General features: G+C 35.3%; 1 protein-coding gene across 1 annotated transcript in view; it reads right to left on the minus strand.

Annotated features, from left to right (window-relative positions):
- LOC148168250 (uncharacterized) overlaps window positions 1-20,602 on the minus strand; it is a 68,923-nt gene that overhangs the window by 27,876 nt on the left and 20,445 nt on the right. The window contains exon 4 of the mRNA XM_088046188.1: window positions 131-172. Within this exon, the coding sequence (XP_087902314.1) occupies window positions 131-172 (42 nt within the window). The remainder of the gene's footprint in view (window positions 1-130; window positions 173-20,602) is intronic.

Below are 20,602 nucleotides of genomic sequence, written 5' to 3' on the forward strand. Positions count from 1 at the left end.
CGAATGGCGGGGATAAAGAGTGCATCGCACTGCATTCCACTGGACAAAATTGCAGTCATGCATTTAGATTAAGCGCATATTTTCTACCAGTGCAACAATTTGAACGACTTTAGGAGGGGAAGTCACTCACCTGTTGTAGATCGGCCTGTGGAAGTCGCTGACGTCACAACAGCTGCAACAAGAAACTCAAATGAATATAACTGACATTAATTGTTGACTAAATGCAGAGATCGATTTGTTCTTGGCAGTGATAGAGCAGGCAAGACGCCAGAAATTCGTGACGTATTCCCCACCTTGAAATCGAATTTGCCGGAACCAAGCAGACATGTATCGGTAAAACGAATGTACACAAAAAGTCGATTCGAGGGATTTAACATTGTCTCTTCTGGAGCAAGTATATCCGCGCATCAAGTGACGTCTCAGTCTGCGTGTTCTTTAGCAAAGACGCTGATCCTCTTATGTACTAGAGTGAAAATCCAATTAACCTCAACACAGGCGGAGCCTGCAAAAACAACCCTGGCTGATGTTTCATATATTGAGATTCTGGAAATCCATCGCACGGTCGACACAAATCTTCCCACATTTTGCTCTATTAACTCACGATTTAAAATGGAATGGCAAACACAATGAATTTTGAACTGAGACAAAAAACCATAAAATTTTACGGGAATTTTAGATGTCAACTTAGTTTGACGGTAGTCGTCATGGTTACATCTGCTAATTTTTCCCTCAAACCCTCCAATTTTTCAATAAAACAACCCCAATTAGCGTCCGAAAATATTTTCGTTCCTGTCAATCACTCTTGAGACAACAAAACAACACACCCTCAAGCAATGACAAAATATTTATTATTTATTCTCCCACATTTCCATCAAATCAGTCGAAGATGATCAATAATTGATAGAAAACGCAACATAATTTTCCCCGGAAACATAAGAGCCAAATCTGAAATTCAGACTAGGAAATTTGCACACGAAATCGATTTACTTTCGTGATCTAATAAACGTCGAAATCGTCCAGTAATAAATGCACATGCACGACTCTAAACGGGACATGCAGGGATTTCGAGGCAAAAGGTGAGTCAAATTCGACCTGGTAATTGCATGGAATCGCTACTTTCTTTTTGGCTCATGCATGGCATTATCTGTGACCTATGCATTTAGTCTGGGTTTCAATGGTTTTGGCCTTTACTGCACGGTATTTTATTACCTGGCTAGTTCAAGACGACGCGACGGCCACTTCAATACTTTCAGCAAGAAGAATACACTCGTGAAAATACGGAGCTTTTATAAATTTACACAACTTTAATCAAATAATGTCAGTAATTTGTTTGCTCAATGTTACAAATATTATTTCAGCGTTGACAGCACAGTTAGTACAGCATAATTTAACTAGTAATTAACATAAAATTAATTATAAAAACACCAAAGCGGCAGCATGTTTGTTCGTGTTTTACAAACACGTGAATTCTACATAAAATTTACATGACAGGGAAATGTAAATACATACATACAATTTTTTCATGAGACTGCAATCATTGATGATCAAGATCAAATATTAACCAGATTTTGAAACAACTTTATTATTACAAAATTTTTAGATTTTTTTTATAAAGCAACCACCAGTCTAAATTTTATCCTTTGAACGCACAGAACGTCGAAACAAAAGCTGGGAAATTTATCGTACACGGCTTGCCGCCACATAAAAAAATAAACTGTCGTTTAAAAATCATAAAAGAGTTATAGCAAAAGGTATGAAGATTTTGTTGAACTACTAGGAAATTCGGTTTAAAATTTCGCAGTTCGGAGTTTTTAGTAAACGTTTTCATTTATTTTAAGACCAGAGAAAGCTAAGAGTCCTGGACATTGTTCGGAAAGAATCTGAAAGAATCCCACAGTGAATTTAAGAAATTTGCAGAAAAAATCAAAAGTAAAATAAATAATAAAAAAACGCAGATAAGACTTTTTTAATTAACCAACCGTAATGTGTGTGCTTACCCGCAGTTTAAAATTCGTTATTTACTCATAAAAATAAATGCATATTTTATTACACACTAAACTCAGTTAATTAAAATGTATGCGATTCTTATCGTGTTTATGTTTTGTATAATTTTGTCACAGCAGCGACAAAAAAAGAAGCCCAAGCTTAGAAAAGCAAATACAGTGAAAATAAAAGTAGTGATCATGTATTTCTAGCTTCTCTAAATTATAAATATTTTACAAACACCGCTCTAAACTCTATAATGAACATGACAATGTGATTAGTGATTACATTCTCATGAAATAAAATGGCAAAATCACAATTCGTGTTTATTTAGACCGAGTGAAAAAGCTCAGTTTTTTAATTAACAAATTGACCGTCAGCGTAACATTTTTTAGTTGCGATCAAAGCCAGAAGGTTCAAACCGTGATGTTCCGGTGAATTTACAGCGTTCAGTAAAGAAGCTATTTGTATTCGTTTATTTTACGTTGTAAAGAAAACATTGCGGTCCGCCACTTATTGCATTTTTCCAGCGACACAGTGACGTGTTGTTATTACATTTAGTTGGAAGCAAGTTTGTTTATTATGTAAATATTTTCATAAAAAGTAGAGAAAATTTGCGAGCAAGGGATTTAAATTGCAGTAATCTGATGAAAGAAAATGTCAATGGCTGTATAAACTATGCGGGAAAAGCATGTCCCGAAAGCAATATCCTTGATACACGATGAGGAAGCGACGAATAAACGATCCCCGGAGACGTAAAACACTCGAAGAAAAAAATGATAGTGGTAGTGATAGGAAACAGCCATTAGAAGAATTTTTTATCTGGCACCAATTTAACGTTATTGTCGTCGTGAGGAAGTTAAGAACGTTCTTTTACAACCTGGGCTTGGAGCTTATAGATTTTCAGTTTGCAACACCCGCGGGCGACGTCTTACAAAATATGACTTGAATTGCTGCTGGATGTCTGCTTTCCGGACTAACTTGTTTGCAACTTCACTGCCTTTGTTCAATAAATACGTGTGCCAAAGTTGAGGCTTTGACCGTTTTTTTGGAGGGATTTGATATATTGTGTTTTGTAGTTGAAACGTGCAAAGTCCGGAGTGCTCCGGGCTCACTTGCATAATCCGGTCGAAATAATAAAAGTTGTGTGGTTTCTCCACTCCAAGAATTTCTGTCTATCTCGAATATCGCGATAATTTGTGAGGTGTGCTTTCGGCTTTGTTCATTTTTGTTTCTCAAACAGCACTAAACTGTATAAAGTGTGTAGTACGGAGCTAAACTGGCGAATTCCCTCCAAGTTCGATAGAATCCTTCAGTTGTACGTCGGTGTAGAGCACGATCCTTGGGCTTTTGTCGACGAGCGAGAGCGCAATCACTGGACTCGAGTGCGTGGAATTCCCAATGGAAAGCGCGCGTGCTTCATTCGAGCTTTTATCTAATCTTTCCAGTGTTTATGTTTATTGAATGGCGGCATTAAACTTGCTACATGTAGCAGGACAAGCTTTTACGGTGACGACAATTCTTGTTTTCAAATTTGCATATGTTTAAGGATTACTCCGGTTGGTTCCGGGCTACCGAAATTAGGTGTTCTTTTTCGGATTAAATGTAGCGTGCTGGACTTTAAGGAACGGTTATCTAAATTTGTCACTGCCGTTAGGGTTTATCCGTTTTTGCTGTTCGATAAAGACGAGTCGATGCTGTATTCCAAACGATAGCCTACATAGATAGAAGCAGAGCTTTGGGTCTGGAGAAATCCGGTCGTGAGGGCGATAGGAGAGATACAATAAAGCAAATCACTATGGCTATACGGAGGCTAATAATATGTAGGTCACAGGACAAAGGGGTACACGAATCTAAGGAAAATTTCATGTAGTGCATTAAGGTGCAGGCATGTTTTTGAAGTTGGTGCATGTTTAGAAGTTTGAAGCGCTATAATACCACACAATGTTAGTTTTCTTATAAAAATAACTTTGGCGTGGTTATATTTAAAACTTGTTATAATATAAAGTTTAGTGTTTTGCGGGCAGAAATTGTCGTTCTCGCATGAGGTTTATAACGCTGAATTGTTAGCATTTGTGCTCTATTAGTTATTGACGTTCAATTAGGCCTCTAGGCACTTTGCTCTTCTCTCATTGAACAGTTCGACAATTGCTGATTGATGTACATGTAGCTTTCCAAAACGTCATGTATTGTTGCAGATAAAGGCGAACTTTTTACCAACGAAAATGTAGCTCTGGGCTACAATAATCGAGTTCAAGGGAAATCGTTACTGTTTGTAAAAAATAATAAAACATGAAAACCTTCCGACAGAAATTCTTGTTCAAATGTTTACATTTTTTTGGTACAATATAAAAATAAAAATTTCTAAAATTCGTTGCTTTCGACCAACAATTTTGTGGAGTTAGTACACTCATATATGGCAACTTCTGCAAATTTCATAGCTGTAGCACTAAAATAACCAAAATCAGAAATTTTAGACAAGAATGTTGAAAATTTTTGCTTCGTCTTAAAAATAAAAATTTTCAAAATTTTTTTCTCAACAATTTCGAAAGTTGTGAGGGTTAATATACAACTCAAAAATTTTATAACTTCCCCAAATTTCATATAATACTAAAATTACCGAAACTACGAATGTTAGAGGAGGATTTCCAAAATTTATGTATCTTTATCTTAAAAATAAACATATTGATGGAGTGAATTTACGACTTAAAAATTGCAATTTTACCAAAATTCAAGCTGTAGCACACAAATTATTAAAATTGCTAATTTTAATGGAGAATTTCATAAATTTTCGTTTCGTTTAGAAAATGAAAATTTCTAAAATTTGTGTTTTTGCTCAACAATTTTCATGGAGTCAATTCACGACGAAAAATAACAACTTTACCAAAATTCATACCTGTAGCACTAAAATTACTGAAATTGCGAATCGCTTCGTTTTGGAAACTAAAATTTCTAAAATTTGTATTTTTTGCTGAACAATTTTGCAATTTGGTGGAGTTTATACACGACTCAAAAATAGCATCTTCTCCGAATTTTATAACTACATATAGCACTAAAATGACCAAAATGACGAATTTTGGTGGACGATGTCGAAAGTTTTGGCTTCGTCTTAAGAATAAAAATTTCCAAAATTTGTGTTTTTTGCTGAACAATTTTGCAATTTGGTAGAGGAAATATACAACCCAAAATTTGTAAACTCTATAAATTTCATAGCAGTGCCATTAAAATTATAAAAAAAAACGAAATTTAGTGAAGTAGGTCGGTAATGTGGCTCCGTTTTACAAATAAAAATTTCTCAAATTTATATCTTTCGTTTTACAATTTTAGAATTTGGTGGAGTTAATACACGACTCAAAAATAGCAACTTCCGGAAATTTCATAGCTGTAGCACTAAAATTACGACAATTACGAATTTTTGTGAAGGACGTCGGCAATTTTTGCTTCGTTTTGGAAATAAAAATTTCTAAAATTAGTGTCTTTCGCTCTACAATTTTACAATTTGGTAGAGTTAATACACGGTTCAAAAATAGCAACTTCCTCGAATTTCATAGTTGTAGCACTAAAATTAACAAAATTACCAATTTTAGTGGAGAATGTCGGAAATGCCTACCTTAAAAATAAAAAGGTTTTCTGTACCTATTCACATTTCCAACATTGCTGTAAGACGTTTAGATTTTGTTACAATTTGATTAAAACCCTTGCAAATATACCGAATGAAATTATAAAATTTGATGACAATGCAATTTGTGCAGCCCGCTTGAAAATAATTCGTTTTCTTTCCTTGGAGTAGTTAAATTTAGTATAATGAACGTAAATGCATCCATCGTCTTTTTTCAATCCCAGTCCCATTCCTGGCAACAAAGAAAAAGATCGCAACTTTATGATATTTAGTCTGGGTCCAACACTAATTGGAGTGCAATCTCGACACAAATGGACCTTACTATTTCGTAAGAAAGAGAGTTGCACCTGTTCTCGAGTCATCTCTGTCAGACCTATTGTTATCCACTCAGTTGGACCAGATGTACGTGCGTGGGTGTACAGAAAGTGGAAGATAGGAAGCAATCATTTCGTATGTAAGATAGCGGTTAGCGGAAACAGTATCTATATGTCGGATACAAGATTCATGTTTCGGCATTTGCTCGAATTAAACTATCAATAATTCACGGCGGCCTGGCAAGATGACGGCAGTAAAGTCTAGGAGAGACGCCGGTTCCCTTTTATGATCACTCTCGCTTTACGGACGGCTGTCTCATTTTTATGCACACCATTTCACTGAAACCCCCAACTATTATCAAAAATGTGAATTGTGTTCGCAGGAATAAGACAGCGTTATTTAAAATTTTATGACCGGTAAAGGACACTGTTTTCGAAGCTTGGAGGCATTGATACGAAGAATCACGTGTTGCCACTGTAGACTTGTCAGGATAATGAGCTCGTTAGTCTGCACCCACTTTGGCATTGTCGGAACAAAAATATAATGGGTGTTTTGAGGTGTGCATCACTGGTTTCCATCCTTAATCACTATAACTAGGACTCTAATTATTTGCAGCAGTCTGTCAGGAAGAAGGGCGACCACAATGACCGCGCTTTACCACCCACCGCCATTAATGAAAGCTTTATTAACTCTCTTTGACGCACCATAAGCTTGTGCGTGAAACATTAAGGGTCTGATAACCTGTTGCCACTATAAAGAGTCTCTGAGTAATGGATATCTCATCATTGATGAAGTTATGTGAGTGAGGATCATGTCAAATGGTCACTGATGGTGGCTATTTGAAACTAGTTAATGGTTTTACTCTTCGTACATGCTTCCCTAATTAAATATCGATTCACGTTAAGCTACCCGCACATAAATTGAACGATATGCAAAGTGTGGCTTTTTCGGTGTTATATGGTCGAACGGCTCTGATTTATGACACGTGGAGGACGTTATTTAAGCCGCGTCTAAGAAATATTTTCCATTGAACTCAAAATTTATGCTCAAATCTCAATTTAGAAATTAGATACAATTTCCTTTTGATAGGAACGATCTGAAAATAGTGGATGGTCAGTTTTTGAGCAACAATGTGTTTCAAAGAAGGGCACAATCAAAGTTCAGTAATTTTGGTTTACGGCGACTTTGTTATTGTAGAGCAGTAAAGTTTACACCTCGTGATAAAACATGATTCAGTGTTCCACCCACATCGAACACATTAAAGTCCTCATTGGAACTACTTCCGAACCGAAATTAATCAGCAAATGGAATTTATACCGGTCAAACGAGAGCTCCGGTCCTTGCTTCGGAATCTCATCTTGTGAGTTAGATCCGAAATAGTTTTGCTTTCAGTTAAAATACCGAGGTAACCGCGAGGTTATCGGCTGCGATTCGAGGGCGAACTTCTCGGATGAGATTGCAACAGCAGTCGAAATTAATGCCAGTTAGAGAAACACATTAAAGATGTTGGCTAGTTGTGCAGGTATAAATCCTCGTTAATGGGCGGCATGCGCCGAATCCATCCCAACTATAAGCGAAAGCGCGGCTTCAGGATTACCAACTTCTGAAGTAACCACGTAACCACTTAATCTGTGAGGGTCAGGTCATAAACCGGAGCTCCGGAGTCCGGTAAAGTTCTGCAGCATGGGCTTTACGGCCGCCCGGAGCTGCGCAGTCCCTGGAGCCGCTCTGGGCGCTTCCGTCGTGAACAAAATACGCCAAGATCTATCGCTCAAGACGCTGATCTTAGGCTTTGTAGAGGAATACTGCCACAAACACACCGGAATACCTCATTATACTACACAAGACATTGATGGGCCAATCGCAATTCTATCTACGTTTCTTAAATTGATTTGGACTGACAGGATGTGTCCAAATTAAATAAGATTTTCAAATTTGACGTTTATTCATTTTAATTCACAATGGTTCACGATGGATTTCACTCCGAACCTGCCGAAGTGGAAAATTTAAATGTATTAGCTGTCGTCGGATTCCTGCCCAATTTTCGCCAAGTCAGAAATGTTCCAACTGCTGTATTGAATAACGATGGTTACAACAATTTCACGTTTTATACGCACTGTGTTGAATACAGTCGCGCGGAAAAATTGGTTACACGGCAAATAATGTTGCTAAAATGGATAATTACAGTGGCGCAAAAAATCGACGCGCTCATTTTCCTAGTGTTTATAACCAAGTCTAAGATAATTAAGAAAACTGTGCATCTCAAATTATGCGCTCGTTCAAACTCTACTCTTCTCGTGTGTTTTAATTCCCGTCACATTTTTATTTTACAGTTCATAATTAGTTCTTTTTGGTAACTAAGACGTTATTGTCAAAACAGAGGAAATTCATTATCGGAAAATAAAATCCATACCCCTTTTCATGCTATTTTATTCATTAACTCGTCGCACTTCATAAGAAATCAAATTGCTTTTAACAAACTTTCGCAAACTTTGTACAAGGTCTTTTAATATCGACTGTTTCCGCTATTCATAAAGTATTCAATTAAAACAAAAGAACAAAAAAAACACCAGACAACTTTGCAAAGATGTTGATACTCAAAGTACAAAGCAACAATCGAACAATTTAAATATAAATTGTCGGGACACTCCAAGCGAAGTAAACAAATTAAATGTCACAAAATAATTCAATTGAGTTCGTCGTTATAGTAAACAAAATCTGGAAAGGGTCCTCAATTATATTAATGGAGATTCAGGGAATGCAGAATGTTCAATTTTTAAGAAACGATCGAGTTAATTTTTAATCAAAAGCACGAAACTGCGGCTATAACAATAACTGTTTTTAGAAGAAACATAGTAATGAAGTTCACCTGATATCGAACGACGAATCGATAGAGTTTAAGGTCACGAAAGGTAGATTGTGGGGTATTTCATTAGGGGCGATTATTTGATGAATTAACTTAATTACGGCTTTATGAATTTTGGGCCATTCATCAGGCTATTGTAAAAAATTGTTGTAATTTTTTTAATACACACGCACAACAAAATTGAATTGAAACAACAATTTGTGTAGAATTATTGAAATGTGGTTTATTATTGATGCATTTCCATAGTTGTAACTTCCCTAATGTTATAGCTTTATCACTAAAATTACCAAAATTATGAATTTGCAAATTTTTGTTTCGTCTTCAAATTAAAATTTCTAAAATTTGTGTTTTTCGCTCTTAAATTGTGTAAATTAGTGGAGTTAATAAATAACTCAAAAACAGTGATTTCCCTGAATTTCATAGTTGTAGTACTAACATTACAAAAATTACGAATTTTTGTGGAGCATCCAGCAAATTTTTAATTCATCTTAGAAATTAAAATTTCCAAAATTTCCGTCTTTTGCTCAATAATTTTGCAATTTAATGGAGTTAATACATAACAAAAAAATAGTAATTTACCGAAATTTCATAGCTTTAGGAGTAAAATTACCAATATTACGAATTTTAGTTAAGGATTTCGGAAACTTTTGCTTCATCTTGATTAAAATTAATTAAAATTTCCAAACTTTGTCTTTCGCTCTACAATTTTGCAATTTGGTAAAGTTAATGCACGACCCAAAAATAGTAATTTTTCCAAATTTCATAGCTGTAGCACTAAAATTACCAAAACTACAAAATTTAAGAGAGGATCCAGTAGTAAATTTGTGTGTCGTCTTTAAAATTAAAATTAAAAAAAAGTGTCTTTCTCTCTAAAATTTTACAATTTAGTGGACTTAATGCACGACTCAAAAATAGTAATTTCTTCAAAGTTCATAGCTGTAGCACTAAAATTACTAAAACTACGAATTTTTGTAGAGGATCTTGAAATTTTTGTTTCGCCTTTAAAATAAAAATTTTAAAATTTGTACTTTCGCTCTACAATTTTTGGATCTGGTAAAGTTAATTCACGACCTAAAAATTGTAAATTTGCCAAATTTTATAACTGCAGCACAAAAATTACCAAGAGTACGAGTTTTAGTGAAAAATTTGGAAAAAATTTCCTTTCTTTAAATAAAAAAAATTTTAATTAAAAAAATAGTGTCTTTTGCTTGAGGATTTCTTAATTTGGTAGAGGTAATACACGACTCAAAAATAAAAACTTCCCCAAATTTTATAGCTGTAGCACTGAATTACCAAAATTACGAATTTAAATGAAGAATGTCTGAAATTTTTGGTTCAATGTATGTACTTTTAAATAAAAATAAAACTAAACTGTTAATATTCCGGTGGGTGTAATATTTAATTCCTGTGCCGGTCGCAACTCAAATTGAAAAATGCGCCTGGCTCAATTAAATTTCGCTGTTTATCCAATTTCGCCATCATTAATAAAATTCTAATTCGAAGGAAAAAGTGCAGTCGCGCCAAACTAATTCCGAAGCAACTATTCCCGTCCCCCGAAAAACATTGGCTAAAAACGTGCTTCTTATTGTTCCGTTCCCATATCGATGTTTCAGCACCATTTTTCAGCCATCGTTAGAACCGCACATGTTAGGCTTTCCTCCTCATTTCCTTCCGCCACCGCTTATGTTATATCGGAATTCTCCATAATGTTGCATTCTTTATTTTGGCTCGGAATCGTCGTTATTTGATTTGAGGATCGATATTGATTGAAATTCCAAGAGGCCTTATCGTGCATGTCTGAACGCCATTTATTCTGGATTGACTCAAGGGACAAATCATTTTTCAATAACGGAAAATACAGGGTTGATTGAGCGTGGCTTTAACACCCGCGAAGAATTCGTTGGTTTGTATCCATCAAGTGCCTCAAGTCAAATTGAAAAGCTATTTCGTCGTTTTATTGTTCGTTTCCGAGCGGAACGATTTATTTTGAAATTGCACACCTATGAGAAACTAATCTGGAAATCGAAATTTCTTTACACGAACTTTACGTGCGCAATTATTGCACCGTGGAAATAATAATTCGAATGATAAATGGTGGAAAGCAACGATGTTATCTGCTTAACAATCCATTAGCGGAGCTTTCAACAGGTTAGCTTTACGAAATATATTACTTCAGTACGAAAGCTCTCTTTGGGATTTTTCAAATGCGTTCTTGTGATGTATACGCGCTAAATGTGTTTTAGGACTTTATTTTACGTCACAATTGGAACTTATTTCTCCTGCGAGTTTTGATTCGACACGGATCCAATTTTAACGGCGTTATTTAACAGCCCTTTGTCGCTCGTCGCCAATGCCGACCGAAAAATGTAATTACAGCCAAGGCCTGAACATAAAGCTGCTTTGATATCACTGTATTATTTATTATTCATAAATGAAACGTGATGGATATTTGAGAATAATTTCAAAATTTTCTAATCAATGGCGAGCCTACCAATGATAAAATTCATCTAAAGGTTACACGCTCCTCTTTGTACAATTCTCAAATATTTCATCCATTGAACACCATTGTTACAGATTAAAACACGGTTTTCCATCAATTATAATTCACCAGTGTGACGGGTCTCAATTTTAAACCCCCGAAAAATTTATGAATTTCGGGAAGAATTAATTTTTACGCGCTGCAAATTGAAAGTGTGAAATGACTTCCATAAAATTGATACAAAAATGTGAAGTGTGAAATATTGCTCGTTCAGTTTTAATGTCCGAATGAGTGGTTTTGTTTTTGGAACAACAGTGCCAGAACTGAACAACTTTTATTTAAACTAAAGCTTCCGAATAACTTTTTGATTATAAACATTGATATGACATTTTACATTTATTGTGCACGACATTATGTTTTAAATAAAGTTTAAACGTTTTGTGAGATTATTTCTGACGAATAATTTAATAATACAAATGTAAAATGTCAGGGAAAATGTATTGTGCTTTGATTTATTTTACTATTATTTATCTGACAAAATATGAAATATTTACCTGTAATCGATTGATTTTGTTGTTTGTTATGGGCGAATGCACTGGGGACAAAAAGAATCAAATAAATACAAAGCAGATATTGAATAGAAAATACAAATGTTTACATCAATTCTAAAAGCTGACTCTGCTAGACGTATAAACATTGGTAATAAAGCTCTAAGAGAGCTAAAAAACTTCAATTTTATAGTTTCCAGGCGTCAGCGAAGAGCTCATTAAAGTGAAATTATCTCAAGACGGAGATTTAGAAACAAATCCTGAGATTGGTCCCTGTTGAAATATAATTCTTGAGTAATGACAGCAATAATACAATTTTTAGCTGGATGAAAAAATAAGCTCACAATCCGCCGCGGAAAAATGTTTTTCAATTAAATAAAAATGCGCCAATAAAACATGTTTTAGCCTTAAAGCCTCTCATTAAATGGAAAATACAGTATTAGTATTCAGCTGCGTTACAAAAACAAAGGTATTTTTATTTGATTCAAAATTCACGTTTATGCAATGGCTATCAATTCCATTAAAAATAATCTGAGGGTTTTATAAGTTTTTTTTTTGTATATACAAAGATGGTATTTTTTATTTAATAATAATTTCAAATAGAATTTGTAAAAAAAAATTTTTTTAGAGAATTTTGAAGCACTGTTGGTAGTAATGCTGCTAAAACCTCTGTTCATTCCCCTTAAGATCGCGTCAATTGAAATATTTAATGAATTTCCGATCAAAATATTACACAAGAAAAAGGTAAGCGCCAAGACAAAATTCTTTTTTCCACTTTCTGTGAATTCAATTTTAGGACACAGGTTTTGGATAATGTCTGCTACTCCCCATGATTTATCAACAATTATTATCTCATAACTCAGTTAATGATAAAAATGTGCGATAAAGTATTCAAATGAAGCAAATTACCAAAAATATCAATACTTTTCGAATTAAGGGTATTCAAATAGTACAATCCATTTCAGTTGTTTGAAATGATTTTTTCAATTCTCTCGCTATTCAAAGGAAGTTAATTATATTTTCACGCACGTGCATTGAAGTGCATGGAATTTTATCATTACAATTGCGCAAAGCTAATAGCAAACTAACAGTAAAATTGATTGAAAATTTTCCTTAACATTCGATTCATTACCTGAAAAATGATCAAATTACGCTATTTAACCCAGTAATTGGATGAAATCACTCAGTTTTAAAACAATAATAAGCATAATGGTTCTAGCATCAGATTAGTTATCGATTTGTCCGTACATCACGTAAATTATTCACCGATGAGCCCTAATACCCTCAAATCCCCTTATATATTTATTTTTAGTTGTGTACACATCACGATTTACCCCAAAAATCAAACACGCATGAAGCTGTAGCGTCGCAAATAACCCTAAATTACTTCTAGTTCATTCGTCCGTGCATGTTATAAAACCAACCCCTTACGTCCCACCTGCTCTCGACATCCCCGAAGCGCATTAATTAGACGACAAACACGACCATGGTAGGGCAAGCAAGCTCAGCGAGTTCATCATATCATTGTGTTTGATCAAGTGCGCTGCGAATGCGGAACCATAACCGACAGACGACCACCAAGTTGACGGGGATTAGACGATGGCAGTGGGGGTGGATGACAAGCCACCCTTTTCCGTTTCCTAGCAACCTCGGCTATGCAAACAGCACCTGAGCCTGGAGCTCCTGCACCTGGGGCGGAACGGACCGCCGACGATGCCACCGACGGATTCCAGAGATACAAGAAACAAAACACGGGGGATTGAGGAAAATGTTTGTTATGTTCAGCGAGTAAATATGCGAATACTGCTTTGGAAATATTCGGCGATTCTTTTCCTCCTGGAGGTTTTTGATAATTGTGACAGTTTTTACCAGGCGCATCCACCATTTCCTCCATTTTTTGAAAATTTCCTATTTTTTTTAGATACAGTCGAAGATCCAACAGAAAATAGATGACAACAAAGAACTAAAATAAAGAATATCCGAAAGACACCACGCAAATATTTAAAAATATACTTCAAAAGCGTCGATAAAATGGTGCATGCGCCAGTTCAAAATTTATTAATTACAAATATTTCGGCAAGTTTTAAACTGTCTGAGTGGAAATTATTTCCGCTTTTTTGAAACCGGAAGCAGAACATTGTTGACTTCTATTTTCATTTTAAGTCTTGGAGTGAAAAATTCCTGTCATTTCGTGTTGACAAACCGTAATATTCCGCATGAGCGTCCAAATGAGCTTTGAAAACTTTTTCTTGTCCCGAATGACTGGTTTTACGTGTACGATCATTATTAGTCTTCAAATAACGACAGAAATTCTCTTGTAAAACAAGACTTAATTGGGGACGAGTCATAAAATGGCAGTCTCTGTTACGAGTCGTCTGTCATGACAACAAAGCTCATAAGCTGCAGCGCAGTCATGTACACTAATGCAGTTTTAACGTCTTGTTGATGATCTTGGTAGCAAGTTAATAAACTTGATAAATCCATTAACGAAGACGTAACAATTCGCTTCTAAAGTTGAAATTAAATTCCTGAACTTGAGTTTGTCAGATTTTATTGATTAAGATTCGATCATAGCTGAAAAACTTTGAATTCAACAACTCCTCCAACTTTGCTAATTCAAAGCTTAAAATTCCCTAAACTTAGAGCCCGGCTTCCGGCAAAGCTCTCCACATATCTTCACATTTCGGAAAACTAAAAGTAAATGGGATGTAAAATGAAGTAAGAGCTCCAAACAGCGCGCCATTAAAAATTTAATCTAATCTAAATGGCGAGAGGTCCAAGGAAGGGAATTTCACCTGATCTGACGCAATAAAATCACTACCCCTGCAGCTTTTTATAAAATTTAATACATCACGCTTTCTTTGGACGTCTAGACCTCTTCCTCCATCATCAATAAGTCAGTGACTTATTCTAGTAAACACGTGTCTAATCGTTGGATTCCCTTCGGTTGTAGTCTGACGTGTTCGGTCAGCAATGGCTGCCAGCAATCGATACACTCAAATAACCTTTAATCGATATTTTTCCGAGGGGTGAAGAGATAGAGAAATAGAGGATAAGTGACAGGAGGGTCACCACCATCGCATGTAATATTCAGAAGAAGCCTCGGACCAGGTGCACCGTTGCCATGTCAACTGTATACGATGTCTGGAATTATTAAAAGCCAGAGTGAGTGACAGCTGCTGGAAGCCCATTTGGAGGCCTATTAAGTTTGATTTATTAGACAGGAATTAGAAGAAAAATCAAAGCCACACAATAAGAGTATCAGAATTGGATCTTAACAAGACGAGGTGGCGAGCACTTTAAGCTCGTTATTATTCTTATTGATGAATGAGTTGCCGAGTCCCATGCAAATGTGGCTTTATTGAATGGAAAGTACGACGAAAATTGATTACAAAAAAGTGGTAATGTATTTCAGTCATTATATCTAATAAATATTGTGCTTTTACTTTCTATCCAATTTGTTTTATTTCTCATACCAAAAATACGCGCGTAATTTATTTGTTAAAAATGGTGGATGCGCCGGGTTAATCACTTTAATTTATTAGTCCCCGAAATAGACTTAACGGCGTCGCTTAAAATTTTACAACAATATCTCGGAAACACTGATAAATAACATAGATTGTAGACATGAGCGATTTGAGCACACAAATAAAAATCCCACCACTTTCATTATAGTTAATCGCCTTTTTAAAGCTTGTAAAGATGTGCGCTCTAAAGCTGCAAGTGCTTAGACGTTTCGTGCTCGTATACATCGAAATCTAAATGAAATTAACGGTACTCGTTTTAATGGTCGGAATTATTGTCGACGGTGTAGGTTGTCGAGGGCAAATCAATACAGCAATTAAGCGTCAAGCAGTCGAAGTTTAATGACCTGGATTATGCGAATTTTGGGTAAACAATAAGCTCCGATTATTTTAACAATAAATCCAAGTCGTGTGAGACAATAACAATGATGGTACCTTCCCGTGTAATAAAAGGAATTTACAACTGCTAACGACAGATACGAAGATGACCCTTGCCGAGATCACCTCTCAGAGTTTAGATTGATGAGGTCGACCTTTGTTGAAAGTTCCACCAGCATTGATTTTATAGCAACGGAGGCTATCAAATGACGCGTGCTTATAATTATTGCATGCTATATCACGATCTACTCGAAATAACATGAGTTTATGTACTTTTAATTTTGATTGTCCTTTTTAGCTTTCTTAATTATTACCGCCTGGACTTTTTACTTAAATATTTTAGTTTGATGCGGGGGAAAGAAGCGTAATTACAGTAGTTTCCCGACCATTACAGCCCGAAAAAGATCAATACTGACTGGTATCGGACATCATAAATGTTTACTCAAAGAATAGACATCAATAAATGCCAACACAATCTATTTCAAACCGTACTTGTATAAAATATGAAACTTCCGAGCAGGTATCCGCGATGTGTTTGTGTCCTATAAAAAGAACTGAGATTGAACACACCCCCGGTGCACTTAGTCATGTTTTTAAAGCTAAAATAAATTTTCTTCTTAATGAAACTTTTTGGATCATAATTCTGCAACTTTGCTTCCAGTCCGAAGTTGCCATTAATTAGTTGCCAACTATCGGAATTTCTGTAATATGAAAATATTACAGCGCTGTTTCGCGAATTATAAGCTGTTATTGGGGATAAAGCTGCTCCAAGCTGCAGAATAAATCAACGAGCGATTTGCGAGGTAAAAATGGAAAATGGCTAAGAAGTTCGGCTGTTTAACTGCAAGAAATTGCAGATTCTGCATGTCTGTACTAAACTATTTTAACAATCAATTAAAATGAAGAGTTTGAAATAAATTTCGCTCGATACATTTTATACAAATATAATTAAAAATATTCCAAGCTTAACCGATATCTACCAATATACATAAATTTATGTAATCTCAATTTAACTGTTTCACCTGAAAATTTCAGCATATTTTCCTGAATCCTGGGAGATTACAAGATATCCATGCCTCGTCTCTAATAAATTATTTTGATTAAGTAACCTTTAAACGCATTCGTGTTTCCAAACTTTGTGAAAAAAAGCAAATTTATGAGATATTGGAAACATTAAATAGCTTGAGGGATTAATGAGTTCAATCGATACTTAATGTAGCGACGGAGTACTTATACCTCTGCTTTATGTTACCAAGAAGTTATACTTTAAGACGATTACCACACACTATCATGTCTATTTGTAGATCGTTTCCAGTGAAAGTTTTATAAATAGTAACTTCGACGGTAAAGTTTGGTCGTTTAAACCACTGAATTAAAAATTAAACAGCAATAAAATTATTTATTTATTGGCTCCGAGATGACTGTAAATTCCGTGTCGGCAATGCATTATTGATGACCGTTACAGTTTTTGAGAGAAAAAATAAGAGCGTCTCTTTCGGAAATCTGAGAGAACTGTCAATTAAACGGCGCCTAATTGCTTACAGTTTCCGAACTAATGAAATAAAACGTATCACATTACAAACTAAAAGCTACGATTTTACTCGCCATCGGCCAAATTTGCACTCGCCTCTCTCTTTCACTTGGATGTTCCCCTTTCTGTATAGTTAATCGTTAATTGGACCGTCTCATCGATCGTTCAAATATCAGAAAGAAAAACTAATTTTAGGTTGGGTATGCGTGCGAAATTTAGTTACACGAAGATGTGCCCACTCAAACCCAACTTTCATTTGCATAGACATGGCAATTAGTCTGAAATCGTTCTGATCGGATAGTTTTCAGCTTCAGTCCAGTGGAGGGATTGTTTTTCAGGACTGAATAATGAATTAGACCCGTTGACCGGAACGCTTCTGTTTACACTATAAATTTAGATCGTAGTCCGGGGATTGAAAGCGCACCTCGATATGAAATTGTTACATTTTTACGGTTAAGAAAGTCATAAATTTTCTTTAATAATCGCTAATTCATAGCGTCTTTGGCTGCGGAGCATGGATGCATCATTAGAAGTTAATTTTGTGCCAAGAACATAATAATTAATTACTTGTGGCTTATTGTATTTGTCTTAAAATAGAACTTGGAAGATGATTTGAGTGTTATTGTAACGAGTAACGACAGACGATTTATTTTGGAGTAAAATAGAATGGTCTGGAAGGCTTCAAATAAATAAAACGGCGTCCAAGTGCGGTTTGGAATTTGCAATCTGTTGGTAGTTCTGTCCGTCAAATAGTCTGTAGGAACAAAACGCGATTAATCTTATGAAAGTGCCCAGAAATGGATTTCTTTCCTGAAAGAAAAATATTTTCTATAGCTCCCGCCAGCATAAAAAAGTTATATCTTCCTCCGTCAATAAAACTAGTTCTCTAAGAATAGGCTTTGGAAATTCACTTCTTTGTTTGGCACTTGAGCAGGATCGGGTGTTTTTCCCCTGTAATAAATAGCTTTTCCTCATGCATAGAGACCAAAGCACTCGAAAATTTCCCCTCTTCATATTCGTTTTTACGTTCTGGGAAATTGATATTTCAAATAGACATTCTTTGTTCGATTGACCTTCGGAGAGAAGCCGAAGCTCTTTTCTTTCGAGAGGAACGAAAACAAAACCGACATCGGCATGTGGTATATGAAGATAAATGTAGGAAAACACCTTCGATATAGGAGGGTAACAGCTTGTCTTGATCGAATTGAGGGCACACTTTACGATTCAGTATCGAGTCGAGCGGAAGAAAAACACTGAACTTACAGAGAAAGAAGAAAAAGCTCGAGACCGGATGATTTCAACACGTACCTTTTAGCACTCACAGATCTTTCAGATTGTTTTTATTTCCACCGTTATAAAGTATTTTCGACGTTTCTTTTCATCATCTCGCAAATGACTGGAAAAAACGGTTTCATGAACTATCATAATCGAATTAGAAAAAAATCACATGTAGAAACGAGAACCGCTGGTAATAAGTTCTAACAACCCTTTGCATGTGTGCCAAGAAATACGGCCGCTCTACATGGAAAGCACTGTTGCATAATTAGTAAAATGTCATTTAATTTTAACTACAAAGGCTCCGATAAAATTGTAACATTAAAGCCACTGTTCTTACTAATAAGGAATAAAGATTAGTTGCGCCGTAAATCAAGAATCACGTAAATCGTAAACTTAACTGAATAATGTTTCCTTACATTTCAGATTTTGATCAAAGTTACATTTTTAATTTACTACTGCTATAAACCTGAATTTTTATTAAAATGTGGCAGAAACTTTTTTATTTGGAGTTTTAACTTCCGGGATATAGAAGATCTTGTTTTTACTGGCGGGCGATGAACTCTGAGCTTTTTTTTACTTCACAGAGTTTCGTTATCAGTTTGAAGTTTATTATTTTTCTGATGAGACATAATGAGGCAATGTTACTTTAGCTTTAGCAAACAGCTAATTGATATTGCGGTATAAACTCCATATTGCCGAAAGTGCAAAAATGGCTTATGGCCATTCCTCCCCATTAGCTATTGATTCTCAAATGGCTGTTTGTATTTCTGGACAGCCATTGTTTAATTAGTAGTGCCTGGAGCCGGACAAATGATCCAATAAACTACAGATCTAAACAGATACTTGCAATTTGGTTTGATTTTCCCGTCAGACCTAAAATATTCGAAATTTTTGCACAAAACTTTGCAGAAAATATTTCATTGTCACCTCGTTCAGATACACCTCTCATAATATTAAAACTTTCATGACATGATAAAGTGATAAAAAGCGTGTGAGTATGGCGGTGTATTCATTGCTAATGCAATATTGGATCTGATTTATAGTCCCTCGTGGTTGTGATATCGGGAGCATACTTAAGTGGCTTCCATCTGCCGCCGGTTTCGGTTGCACAAACCATACATGGCCTATCACGAACAACAAAACAAAGTTGTGGGAGTCATTAATTTCTCCATTAAAATTTAAAAGAAGATTGAGAGAATGGAACACAATTTCAATTACTTATCTCGAGAGGAAATTACAACGACATTATTGTCTGATAGCTCTGATAAGTTCCTAAGTTAGATCTAATATGAGAGATAGTTGGAGAAGTTTTGCGACACTCGGCAAATTCGTTATTAATAACAATTAACTGAGCAAGTATTTGCAGTCCCGAAATTGCTTTTTAATGTGGAACATTGCGCGCTGATTTTATCCACAAATTAATTATTAAAACCGGCCCACATAATATCGATCTATTTATAAATAAAATGATATTTCACGACACGACCAAATTTTATCATTATAGTTAAGCTAATATCGAAGCAAATAAATCCCATTCGAGATTGTAATCTACTAAACAAGACGCTGATAAAGGTATACAAAGTTGTGTGACGTTTAGAATTGCTTCTGTAAGTTGGAGTTTCATTGTCCGTCCGTGACAAAGGGAAAAAGATACCCTAGACATACGAAATAGAATTTGAAATTAGTTTAATTACGAGGTAAATTGAGGTTTATTGCTCTTAAATGTACCCGACGGTATGTTATAATTTATTTTGTAAATAAATCCTGACTACTTTGATAAATTGGACATGAAATATGTCCGGAGGAAATACAACTTAATTACAGTTGAAACGTGTCACGCAATGAAGAAAAAAATTAATTTTGCATTAAATTTAAAGTAAGCCCGAAAATCGCTTGATATGAGTGTAATAAAGTTCTTATAGTCCCGTGTATTATTAAATGAAGGTAATAAAGCAGCTTTGATGACGTCGTTCCTACTTTAATGTATCCCAATTCTAATCTAGCCGAGACTAAAATGATGATTGTGATGAATGAACGCAATGAATTTTTTAAGCAACGTTTTCCAGCTTGTGTGCGTACGA

This window comes from Gnatocerus cornutus, chromosome 9 (assembly GCF_029298725.1).
Source record: "Gnatocerus cornutus isolate USDA-ARS CGAHR chromosome 9, icGnaCorn1.1, whole genome shotgun sequence".
NCBI classification, from domain to species: domain Eukaryota; kingdom Metazoa; phylum Arthropoda; class Insecta; order Coleoptera; family Tenebrionidae; genus Gnatocerus; species Gnatocerus cornutus.